The 11737-nt window shown below is 35.0% G+C and overlaps 1 protein-coding gene across 1 annotated transcript; it reads right to left on the bottom strand.

Annotated features, from left to right (window-relative positions):
• Positions 1-8801: 8801 nt before the first annotated feature.
• On the bottom strand, positions 8802-10552 carry LOC132622846 (uncharacterized). The gene is made up of 3 exons (XM_060337515.1): positions 10219-10552; positions 9816-10041; positions 8802-9436 (listed from the first exon to the last, which is right to left on the bottom strand). Exons 1-3 carry the CDS (start codon positions 10483-10485, stop codon positions 9003-9005), a joined length of 927 nt encoding a protein of 308 aa, XP_060193498.1. The 5' UTR covers positions 10486-10552; the 3' UTR covers positions 8802-9002.
• Between the last annotated feature and the right edge of the window lie 1185 nt (positions 10553-11737).

Below are 11737 nucleotides of genomic sequence, written 5' to 3'. Positions count from 1 at the left end.
CATATTTTTCTTATGAGTTATAACTTTTGATAACTTGCTCGCAGGCTCAGACTTACTTAGCAGGAAGTCTTGAACGTTCTGAGGGCAAATCCAAACACATTAACAAGCTCAATGAGGACAATGTCATTTTAACTCAAGAACTGTCAATTTTGAAAACAAAGCAAATTCACTCCAATGAGGAGTAAAAGGAAGCGAAAGTTGAAGTCGAAGTATATAAAGCGGAATTGAATCGCCTTCAAGATCAAGTATCCGACCTTCCAAAATTGAAAAGAGAAATCTTCGAGAAGTATACGGCCATCGGCAATTTGAGAGTGAAACTCGTGCAAATGGAGACTAAATTCGAGAAAGCAAGTGATGAAATTTGGAATCTCCGAGATAGGTTATCTTCCTGGAATGCTGAATACGATGAACTTGATGCCAAATTTAAATCATTACAAGTGAAAAACATTCAAGATTTCAGGAATCTTACTAGAGCTTTGATTGATTTGAATCAAAGTAAGAGAGATATAGTTCCTATTGAAGAGAAGTATACTGAGAAAGATCTCGAAATGAAAGCTTCATTGGAGAAGAAAGATAGATTTATTGCAAAAGTCTTGAGAAAGATTGAGGATCTACAGGATCGCAGAAGGAAACTCATGCACCGGAAAGATAAATATAAGCAGAAGGCCAAGCAATTGGAAGATGCCCACACTGTGGAAAAGCAAAATTCAGTAAACCTGGCTGTTGTTAAAACTCGCTTTAACTTTCTAAAAAACCTTGATCATGCTTCATTCGATCATGCTAATGCCCTTGCTGCTGCTGAACGAAAACTAAAGGACGCTCGTGATCTTCTCGGTGACATATTTGGTAATGTCGAAGGAGAAGACGATGAAGAGGATGTTGAGGAGGAAAGTGATTCCGGGGATGCAGGTGATGGTTTGATTTTGAAAAGAAGGATCCATCTGATGATGATCATACTGAGACTATTTTAGAGGCTCCTGTAACCGTTAAAGTCCCTGATCAAAATTAAGTGATTGATCCTGATGTTGGGAAAGTAATGGAAAATGTTAATCCTTCCATTCCCTCACCTGTCATTTCTGTTCCTCCCAATATCTAATTGTTTCTCTTACTTTTGCTTTTCTCGTGTTTGACGATTGCTTTAAGAATTTTGTTTTGGGTTGACTTATAATGAATAAAGCTTTGTTTATCCATATTTCGTCTCCCCCCCCCCCCTTTTAATAACAAATTTCCTGTAAGATTCCTTCGGTTAAAATCTTTCCCGGGTGATCAATCCATTCCAGAATTTCAACCTCGGAATACTTGTAAGAAGATTTGTAATTTTGCCGCAGATATATTCGGGAAGATGACTTGAACATCTCACTCATTACGAATAAATTTCTTCACTCGTAATGCCGAAAAAGAGGGCCTTATTTACAGTGAGAGATTTACTCTACTTTGTAAAAAAAAAAAAGTTTAAACAATATATTTGCTACTTAATCACAAAGCAATTTTAAGATACAAAAGGTAAAAATACCTTAAGTTGTTGATTCTTTACACGATTTCGTCGATTAAAGCTTATACGTGCTCGGCATCTCCAAATATTTGAAAATAAAGATTTTGTCTATGAATATTGGAAGCAGTATCGAGCTGATATAATCCCGTCAGTCCCTAGTTTAGATTTTCGAATTGGAATTCAAAACATGAGACTAATTGAATCGGGAATATCAAAAGATTGGAATCTTTCGTCACGTTTGGTATTTGGAGGGGTATTATGCAATTAAATTGCATGAATCTCTTATAATGAATAATTTTTGTAACGCTTGTATTCAATGTCTTGCCGTTATGGCGTTGTAATCCCGCATTTATGCTTGCGTCATTCATATTTGCATTTACGTTTATTACATGAACTGTTGCCATGCATATATATAGTCCTTTCTCCTTCTCGGCGAAACGGTTCAGTTCCTGTGGATTCGCTTGAGTTTTGGCTGGAAAATAGGACGTACTTTAGATTGAAAAGACAGTTTATTTTTCCTATGAATCTCTTCGATTCGCGTAACGTCTCATAATTATTTGTCATGAAGGCAGATTTTTAATTGGAACCGTCAGTTCCAACCCTTCATATTCCTCTTTTAAACTTATATAAGGAAATGAATCATTGATCAAATATCATATAATTTTCTTTCCTTTCGCAAAATCGCTTAAAGTAAGCAATATTCTCTGCAATCTTTCCATATTTTCTTTGAAACCATGGCTTCTTCTTCTTCTGACAAAAATCCTTCTGTAATTCCATCCAATCCTTTTGAACTGGCTTGCTAACGCCTTTCTTCCAACTTGTTCTGATTACTCCAACGATTTCAGAGTTTTCTAGCATTCTTCTCACATAGAGGATATCGACTCCTCCATTGCTCCTGAAAATATCAGTTCAATTGCTCAAGAATGCAACTTAGGTTTCTGCTGTTGACAACGGGATAAAGCTCCATCACCATGGTGATGGTTTTTCTTTAATGTCTATTTTTCCCTTTCTTATTGGGTTTTTGTCACCTATTCCTCTGGTTATTGAAGAATTCTGCTGCCGATACAACGTATGTTTGGCCAAATTATGCTTGATACTTGGCGATTATTTTATTTCCTTCAATATTTAGCTATTAAGGCTAATCTTCCTTTTACCTTGGATCATCTGATCCATCGGTATATTCCTTTTGTTTTTCGGGGTGGCTTAATCCATTTGTTTCCCCATGCTGAACGTAACCTAATCAATTCTATTGATTCCGGCGATGTGGATCAATTGCATCGTTTAATAAAAATTCGAACATATTTACTTCATCACCCCTCTAATAATGTTTTCCCGGAGACGTGGAACCCAACACCTAATCCCGTTAACCCGAACAAGGTTATAGACATTCTTGATTGGATTATGGGTTTGTTGTAGTCTTCTCGGGATGTTATCCGTACTTGGAGAAGTTTAAGGTTTCTTCCCTCAGCTTTTCCTTTAGAAAGGCCTGGACCCTCAAACAAAAAACGAAAGAGGGAGGTAATCGTAATAAAAGATGATGTCGAGGAGGTTCAAGATGGTATTCGTCATTCTGTTGCTCCTTTTCCACCTCATCCCGAGTTTTTGATCAGGGGTGTGTCTCCGAGAAGTGTCAACCATCTCCAAAGGCAAGTTCTTCGGGATCTTTACCATTATCAAGAATGTCTTCTGGTCATGCGGAGTTATCTTTGGATCACCTTTCTGAGATGCTTCTACAAGGTCATGCCCTTGCTGCGGCTTCTTCACCACATGTTGCTAAGACGAGAAAAGAAAACGAACAGCTTAAGATAAAATTAAAAATCTTAAGTCTGATCTTCGTGATTCCAACTCTGTTGAAGCTGCTCTAATGCTGCGCCTGGAAGATGTTGTTGGCGTGTTACGGCATTGGGATAAGGCAATACAAGTATTGAACACATCCTATGCGGATCTTTAGGATCGGCTTAAAAGTGTTGAAGCTTCTTGTGAACGTTGCTACACCCGATGTAACCTGTTGCGCCTTCAACGCAATGTGAATATCCTTAAATCTCGGAAAGAGGCTTTTGAGAAAGTTCTCACTCCAGGTTTTAATTTGACCACATCTCTTCAAGCTACCACTAATGAGCTTCAAGCTGCAACATCATCTCTTGAAGATTTAGAAGATTCCGGAGAGGATTCCTGGGATTAGAATCACCCTCTCCTCCAAGAACATTAAGAATCTTAAAAAAGTGTGTGCTGATTTGGTTCGTGGTGTTATTAGATAATTCTAATCTTAGTGCTTGAAGTTATGATCACCATTGCTGATTCTTAGATTCTTGCTATCTCACCATTGCTGATTCTTAGATTTCCGCTATCTCACTAGTGCTGATTCTTAGATTTTCGCCATCTCAACAGTGCTGATTCTTAGACCCCTGCTATCTTTAGGTAAAAGAGTTAATCCATGTATACTTTTAGTATTTCCGAGTGTCTTTCTATTGTACTTTCTCTGTCTTAAGTAAATGAACTTTTTGTTTGAATCATCTTTTGAGTGTGTTTTCTCATTTTCATTGTACCACGGGGGTGTTAGCTTTACATATTGAATTTGACGGAATTGAATCATTCTTTTCATGACCAAATAGTAATTTTAAATAATCGGAGTTGTAATTGCTCCATGAATTGGGCTCATATTTGTGCAATGTTTACTGTATTATATATCCGACTGGTATCATAAAAGTAATTGTATGCTAACCAGTCAGAGTCACGACTTCAAAACCGTACTAATACATTCCATACATATCGTCGTTCGGAGGTTTTATTCGGGATGACTAGCAGTCCCTACGAATAGCCCCCCATTGTTTGAGTGTGAAGTATGAATATTCAAGCAATGTAGCATGTACACCATGCCTGTATTCCCTACTTACTGCCTCCTTAAGAGCCTTCCCAAGAAACTCCAATCGAGATAAATCCCGGGTAAAGAGTTCAGCTTGTAAAATGTATCTCTGTTGTTGGGAATGATAAAACTTCAAATTGCTTATGCTGCAATTGTTAGCGATGATCTTCATGTCCACGGTCTCTAATTGGAATGCTCCTGCTTCTTTATTTCCTTCAATTCGGTATGGTCCCTCCTAATTTACTTCTAACTTGCCTTCATTCGGAATCTTGGTTATCGGGGTTACTAATCTCAAGTCAACGAGTTTGAGCTTATGTACTTGAGCCTTATATTTGTCGTTTTTTTGAGTTTTAATATTCTCAACCCTTCTTTTTAAAGTGTTGATTGTAGTCTTTTTGTCAATTTTGTTTGTCATCCCGAGTTTGTCAAAAAAGATGGTGATTTTTGTTCCCATGAATTGGGTTTTGTTATCACAACTAATTTCCTTTGGAATCCTAAAACGGCATATGATGCCTTTCCGGAGAAAATTAATCACTTATGTTTGCCCAATTGTTGCGTAAACGCCTTTGGATTTTGTGAATGGTCCCATGACGTTAAGTCCCCCTTTCACGAATGGTCATAAAGAGATAACCGAATGGAGAAATTCTATAGGCTTGTGTATCGCGGTTGCATATTTTTGGCATTTTTTGTATCGCCGAACAAATTCTTGAGAATCTTTATCCATCGTACTCTAATAGTTCCCTAGCTGAGATTCCCAAAAATAATTTTGACGCTATCCACTCCATAGTCCAGGGTCAATTTTACACCTGTAATAACGGTCTCAAACTCGGCCTCGTTGTTAGTTCCTTTTGCATATTTTATGGGTTGGCATAAAATTTCTCTGGTCAAAACATTGAGAATTACGCCTAATCCCGAACCATTTTCATTCAATGACCCATCTATATACAGGGTCCAAATTTCATAGAATGATCCCGAAACCGTAATGGCTTCTTTCTCAAGAACTAACAATACTTTCGAACTAATATCAGCTATAAAATTAATTGACCTGTGACTTTATAACATTTCGGGGTCGGTAGGTTGTATCGAACTTACTAAGTTCGACTGCCCATTTGACTAACCTTCCTGTCAACTCAAAGGCCAATTTTTCTAAATGAGAATACCTAGTCTCAATCGTCAACAAGTGTTTTTTTTTTCCTGAAATAATAAGTTGGAGAGTGTTTACCTTTTTCTTCTCATATGAGGGACGAGCTTTCCGATACTTCTTGAGACGGCAAAGTAGAGCAGCAGCTTCTCTCCAAGTTTAGACTTTGATAGCAACGACGGGCTTTATATATATATATATATATATATATATATTTTACTCCTGTCATTTCTGAAATGCAAGGACAGAAGAAAATACCAAAGTAATAACACTTGTGTAAACAGAGATCAAACTACAAAGCCAACTGTAGAATTTCCACAGACGGCGCCAAACTGTTTGAGTCAAAAATCATATTTTGCCCAAATAGTTAAATTTGTGTTAAAAGTTAAATAAGGTTAACTACAGTTGGTAGCAATTCGATAAAAATAGTTGAATTAACACAAGCAAGTTATTAAAGATTGAATAAGAATAAGTAAATAAAGAGAAAAAGTAAACTTATGCCAATTGTGACGAATAGTAGTAATGGATTTCTCCTTTTCCAAGAATGAGTGAGAGCTTAATAATATAATAATAAAAATAATAAAAATAATAATAATAATAATAATAATAATAAGTGGAAAGTAATGAAGAATAGACTCTTTTTCAGTAAGTATCTGATGCCTAGATACACAAGAGAAAGTACTATTTATAGGTCTTTGATCCTTCTTGGTGCCTTTCCCGTTGTGTGCATATAGTGGCAATCATTAATTGCTGAATTAATGATTGTCATTTAATTCCTTAATTCTGGCTGTCAGAAACAGTTTTGCCGTTACTGCATTAATTCTATTTAATGCGTAATCAAGAGGATCTCGTATGTTGTTCCCGTTGATGTTCTCTTCGTTGACCACGTCGTCAGTATCAGCTACCCCTTCGTAGATGTTGTGCTTCGGCATTACCGTTAGTTCTTTCTATGCCATTGTCTTAATTGACACGTGTCAATCAAATGTCGGTCCACGTGTTTAGGCTCAATTTTTACCCATACGGTCTTCCAATTAAATTAAGCGTATAAGTTCTATGTACCGAGATTAATATAAGAAAATTATATTATTAGATCATTTAAAAGGCATGCAATTGCTATTAATTCCTTATACTTACATAATTGGCGTTAATCTTAACAAAAAAAAAATGTAATATTCTATAAAAGATCAAAAGACAATGACAGTGTAAAAAATTAAACCCAAAAATTTATTTACACTATTGATATATATACTTTCTCTGGTTCTAAATTAGTTGTAATGTTTCAAGTCAAATTATGTTAACTTTAACCAATAGTTTAAAATGTATTTTTTCATCATATTGACATGAGAAAACTTGCAACTTGTAGTGCTTTTTCTATAGTTTTTAAATATATAAATTTTACTATTGAAATATTATTTTTAATAAATTCAACTTAATTTCAAAAAGTTGTCAAATCAACTCTTGAAAAGGATAATAATTTAGGACGGAGGAAGTAACTTAAATCGTTAAATTAACTCAACTAATACTTATCGATTATGTCAAATATAACCGATTTATTCAAGTAGCCAATAGTACTAGGACTGGGCATAAATACCGAAAATCGAAAAATCGAACCGAACCGAAACTTCAACAAACCGAACCGAATCGAACTAGTTTGGTTCGGTGTTTGGTGTCCACCGTAAAAAAACCGAAACCGAAATAGCTGAACCAAAGTTTGATAAAACCGAACGCGCACCAAAATTTAATACATTACCCAAAAAAAAAATTAAAATAGTCCAGGCTCATTAAGCTTAAAGCAAAAAAAACCCAATTGTAATAAGTCCTCTTTTGCATTTGTATCCCTAATTTTCCACTTCAATTGAAAAAAAATCAAATATCCTTAACAAAGAAAGGTAACTAGGATGTCTCTTTAGGATTAATGTATGTCCTTTATGTGTTTTCTTAATTATTCTTACGGTATGTATATAACACCTAGTAATCCTATGCCATGATTATAGTTTTCTATTCTTGTGTATCCTATTTGTTTGATTTTGATTTCAATTTATCAGTTTTATGTTTTATTGCTTTTGAGAATATGAATTAGTGTCAATGGAATCTCTTTTAATATTATATCAAAAAACCGAATTGAAAAAACCGAAACCGAACCGAACCGAACTTTAAAAAATCGAAACTGAAAGAACCAAACCGAACTAGTTTGGTTCGGTGTTCGGTGTTCACCTTCAAAAAACCGAACCCGAAATAGCCAAACCGAAGTTTGATAAAATCGAACTGAAAAACCGAACGCCCACCCCTAGCCAATACTCCCTTAGTCTCAAATTATCTATTTTTTTGTTTTTTATTTTACACTTCTCCTAAGAAATATTAATTAAAAAGAGTAATTGACCTATTTACCCTTATTTATGTCTAAGTTATAATCTCTCTCCATTAAATATTTACTCTAATTATTTGTTATTTCTATTAATGACAAAATTCTACTAAGGATAAAATAGAAAAAAGATGAATAGTTATGCCTTGAACTTCTAAAATGACAAATAATTTGAAACAAATATTTTTAATAAACACGGCAAATAATTTGAGACGGAGCAAGTATTAGGAAAGGGAATCCTTCTTATCCCCTTCCAAAAATATCTCGCTTGAAATTAAGAAACTCACAACCACATCAAACAAAATAATATGGTCAAACGCTTTAGGTATAGGTAGTCCAAACATTTCTTCCTATTATTCTTCCTTGATCAATATCAAGTTATTTAATTGTGTTGAAGCGTTGTTTATTATTAGTAAAATACTAAAACAACTTATGATTATTTCAATTATTCAACTGCCTTCATGAAATTCTAAGTTGAAAGATGAAATTAAAAAGATTAAGTTACCCTTTAGTCCATCTTAATTAAGTTGAAAGATGAAATTAAAAAGATTAAGTTACCTTTTAGTCCGTCTAATTAAGATACTTACATCTTGGCCCCATTGTCCGAGTGATCTGTTAAAGCTTACGGCCGATAGTACTATTCACACTTTCTGGCCACTTCATTCAGCTTTTATAACACGAGTGTAACTTCCTAATTCTTTTGCCTTTATTTCTCTTTTCATTTGCTTTCTCCATTTTCAGCGTATCTTATTTCTTTTTCCTTTAATCTGTTACAGCTGCAAGTCAGCAACACCTGGGATCTCTAGAGGATGCTGATTAATTAGCTTTTGATACGCTCAAGGGAAAAAGTGTCATCTCCTCGCAAGCAAATTATATTGTCATTTTTCTAGGAATAGGAATGTAATGGATTTTTGTGTAAATCCGTTAATTAAGGATCTAAAGATACAACTCAACTGAAATTGGACATTAATTGTGGTGAACTTGCTCGCTTTTCACTTCAAGAATTTTAATTAGCTCCTACTAAAATTACCTAAAGAAAATAAAATAAAAATTAACCCCCTCCCCCCAAACCAAAGAAAACGAATGTTAATTCAAATGTACAGAGATCTATGGATCATACAAACTGATGTTCATACCCCTAGCTTTACGCCACAACTGCAGTGCAACGTAAATTAGGCAAAAATTCCAACAAATCCATTGTAAGCATGGATGCCCTTGGCCGCCGTGGCAGTGGGATTGTATAATCAGCGTTGGATAACGTTGTTTTATTATTTGCTGCCCTTCGTTCGACTGTTTTAAGCCACTTAGCTTGCATGTACTTTTGTTTCCTCCATGGTGCTATATGTATTTTCTTCTCCTTCATGCACTTCTTTGCAGCATTGCACAATATCTTGATTAATGATAGTAATCTTTCGATTTTCCCAACAAACACTTCTGGCAGGCATTTGACCAATCGATTATATTCTTCGCTTGCTTTGGCTAATTCGAATTCGCCTCTAAAATTTAATTCAATAATTACCCTCACTTCTCCTTTCTTAGGACTCGAATTGTCCACCACGTCTATGAATGCGTGTTCACCTGTAACACCGTAACGAACAAGTGTTAGTTCCACATTATAGTACTCTCTATATTCAATTTATTTATCTTACTTTCTTTTCTAGCTTATTTTTAAAAAGATACTACATAAGATTACAGCTGTTCGAAGAAAATATCAAGAACATGTCATTGCCACACAAAAACAACGATTTTTTTAGATAGTCAGAGGGAGAGAAAAAGTGGGTATATTAATTGTGCAACTTGCAAGTTAGATGAATTGGTGGTGCATATATCTAACTGTTCATCTACATTTATAGTTGTCACGTACTTATATTATTAAAAATAGAATCCTTTTTACTAGTATATTCTTACAAATGACATACTTAAATGTAAATTACTACTGCAAGTGCAAGATTGTTACCTGAGGGAATATCTGGTGAGCTCTTCCACTTAGACTTGCAAATTGCAGAGTTAAAACCTGCATTTTGTAGACGACTACACACCTCTTTCATCAGACAGTTCCGGCAAACATCGTTGACCATTTTCCGGCAATTGCATCCATTTTCCGACTGCTTTGTTACTTTTACTGTCTCTTTAGTAATGCTTCGGATCTGTGATTCTAATGATGTTGTCCGGCATAAAACAGCCTGCAAAAGAAAAAAAGAATTTGAGTTAATTAAAGAAGAAAATCTAGAAAACAAGAAATATACATTGCCCCTTAGATTTATGTACGTAAATAAAAAAGAGAAATTTCGTTAAGAGCGCTAAAAATTAGGAAACAGAAAAGACCAGACCGTACCCCTTAATTAGGAGTTGAAACTTACTTGTAAAAGTTGATGTTGAGTTTCCCAGAATTGGTTGTCTTCAACGTTTTCTTTGTATTCATTTTCTTCGTCTTCATCTTGGTCTTCGTTTTTAACATAAACATCATCGTTAACACTTTCAGGTGATGAACTTTGACCCTCCTCGTCCAAAAAACTGAAAACTGTATCTGAATTATTTATCGCAGGCTCGCAGGAAATCTCAGTTTCCCGGTTATCCCACGTCAAAATCCGGTGACTGAATGGTCTCCTAGCCAATATTCCAACCATTGCCTCTAAATAATTTAATGGGATAATAAAGAAAATAAAGCTCTCTTAAAATATTTGTGTTTATGATCAATCTTAGGAAGTGGCTTTATATACCACGACCATGCCCAAAAACGTGGGACCGCAAGTCTTACGTGGGATGTACATGCACATGACGCGTGGAGCCCATCTGTCCAGCGTGGCATATGATCATTCGTTGGAGTAAATCGCAAGTCTAAAAGGGTACACCAAGACAGCATGGATACACGTCAGTCAAGGTCAATTGTTTCCCAAGTTTTCATCTTTTTATTTATCACCTAGTTTTGTTATGGATATACTCGAATATTCTGGTATTGTTTTTTTTTTTTCCACGAATTTGTTATTCCAATAATATTCGGGTATCCTATCCTATAATCCTAATCTCGTGGGATGGTGGCCTACCAAAAGAGACTGAACGAAAAGGTGGCAACATGTGGACCGATGCTATTTTGATGTTTATCGAGATGCTGGTCACTAAAATGGGAATATGCATGTTGAGTTATATAATATGCCGACATTTGGTTTTGTTATTCATTGCAAATGCTATATTTGTTATATGATCATTTTAATTTTGAGATATATATAAATACAGCAGTAAATATACTAACAAAAATACAAGAGATTTTGGGTCATTGCAAGTGGTTGTGGTTCAGGGAGGTGATGTTTAGTCTTATAGAAATTGAATGTACTTTGTGCAATTTATTCTAAAGGCTTTGGTCATCTCCTCTAAATGGTAGCCTCTTTTGTTTATCTTAGCTACATTTAAAGTGGAGCTTAAAGCTTCTTCCCCTCCCCTTAGCATCCCCTTGTTATTAGAGAAAAGGTTTGATCCCCTCTTGTATTGTTTTGCTTAAATAATACACAAGGTAGGGATCCGGCCAAACGCCTCACCACCACCACGGGAGGTGAAAGCGTGCATGATTCTATCAAAAACAAAAAAAGGCACAGATATTTTCTCTATGATAATACCCTTAGTTGTTAATATTATTTCTTTTTGTTACATTTGTTGTGAAATTAAAGATTAATACATATAAAAAAAGAAAAAAAAATTAATTGAGCACGGGTAGAATAATGATTTTCAAATTAATATCAGTTGATTAGTATAAAAAAACGGACTTTTTATCCTCTCAATCATAATTCTTGACTTACTTTATAAAAGTATGACAGTCATGTTAAGAAATAATCATCAACAATAAAAAAAAGTTTAACTAAAACATTGAACAAATACATCATAACC

The sequence above is a fragment of the Lycium barbarum genome, chromosome 12, assembly GCF_019175385.1.
Source record: "Lycium barbarum isolate Lr01 chromosome 12, ASM1917538v2, whole genome shotgun sequence".
NCBI classification, from domain to species: Eukaryota; Viridiplantae; Streptophyta; class Magnoliopsida; order Solanales; family Solanaceae; genus Lycium; species Lycium barbarum.
Note: the sequence above shows the minus strand (reverse complement) of the source record. Positions and strands in the feature narration are given on the sequence as shown.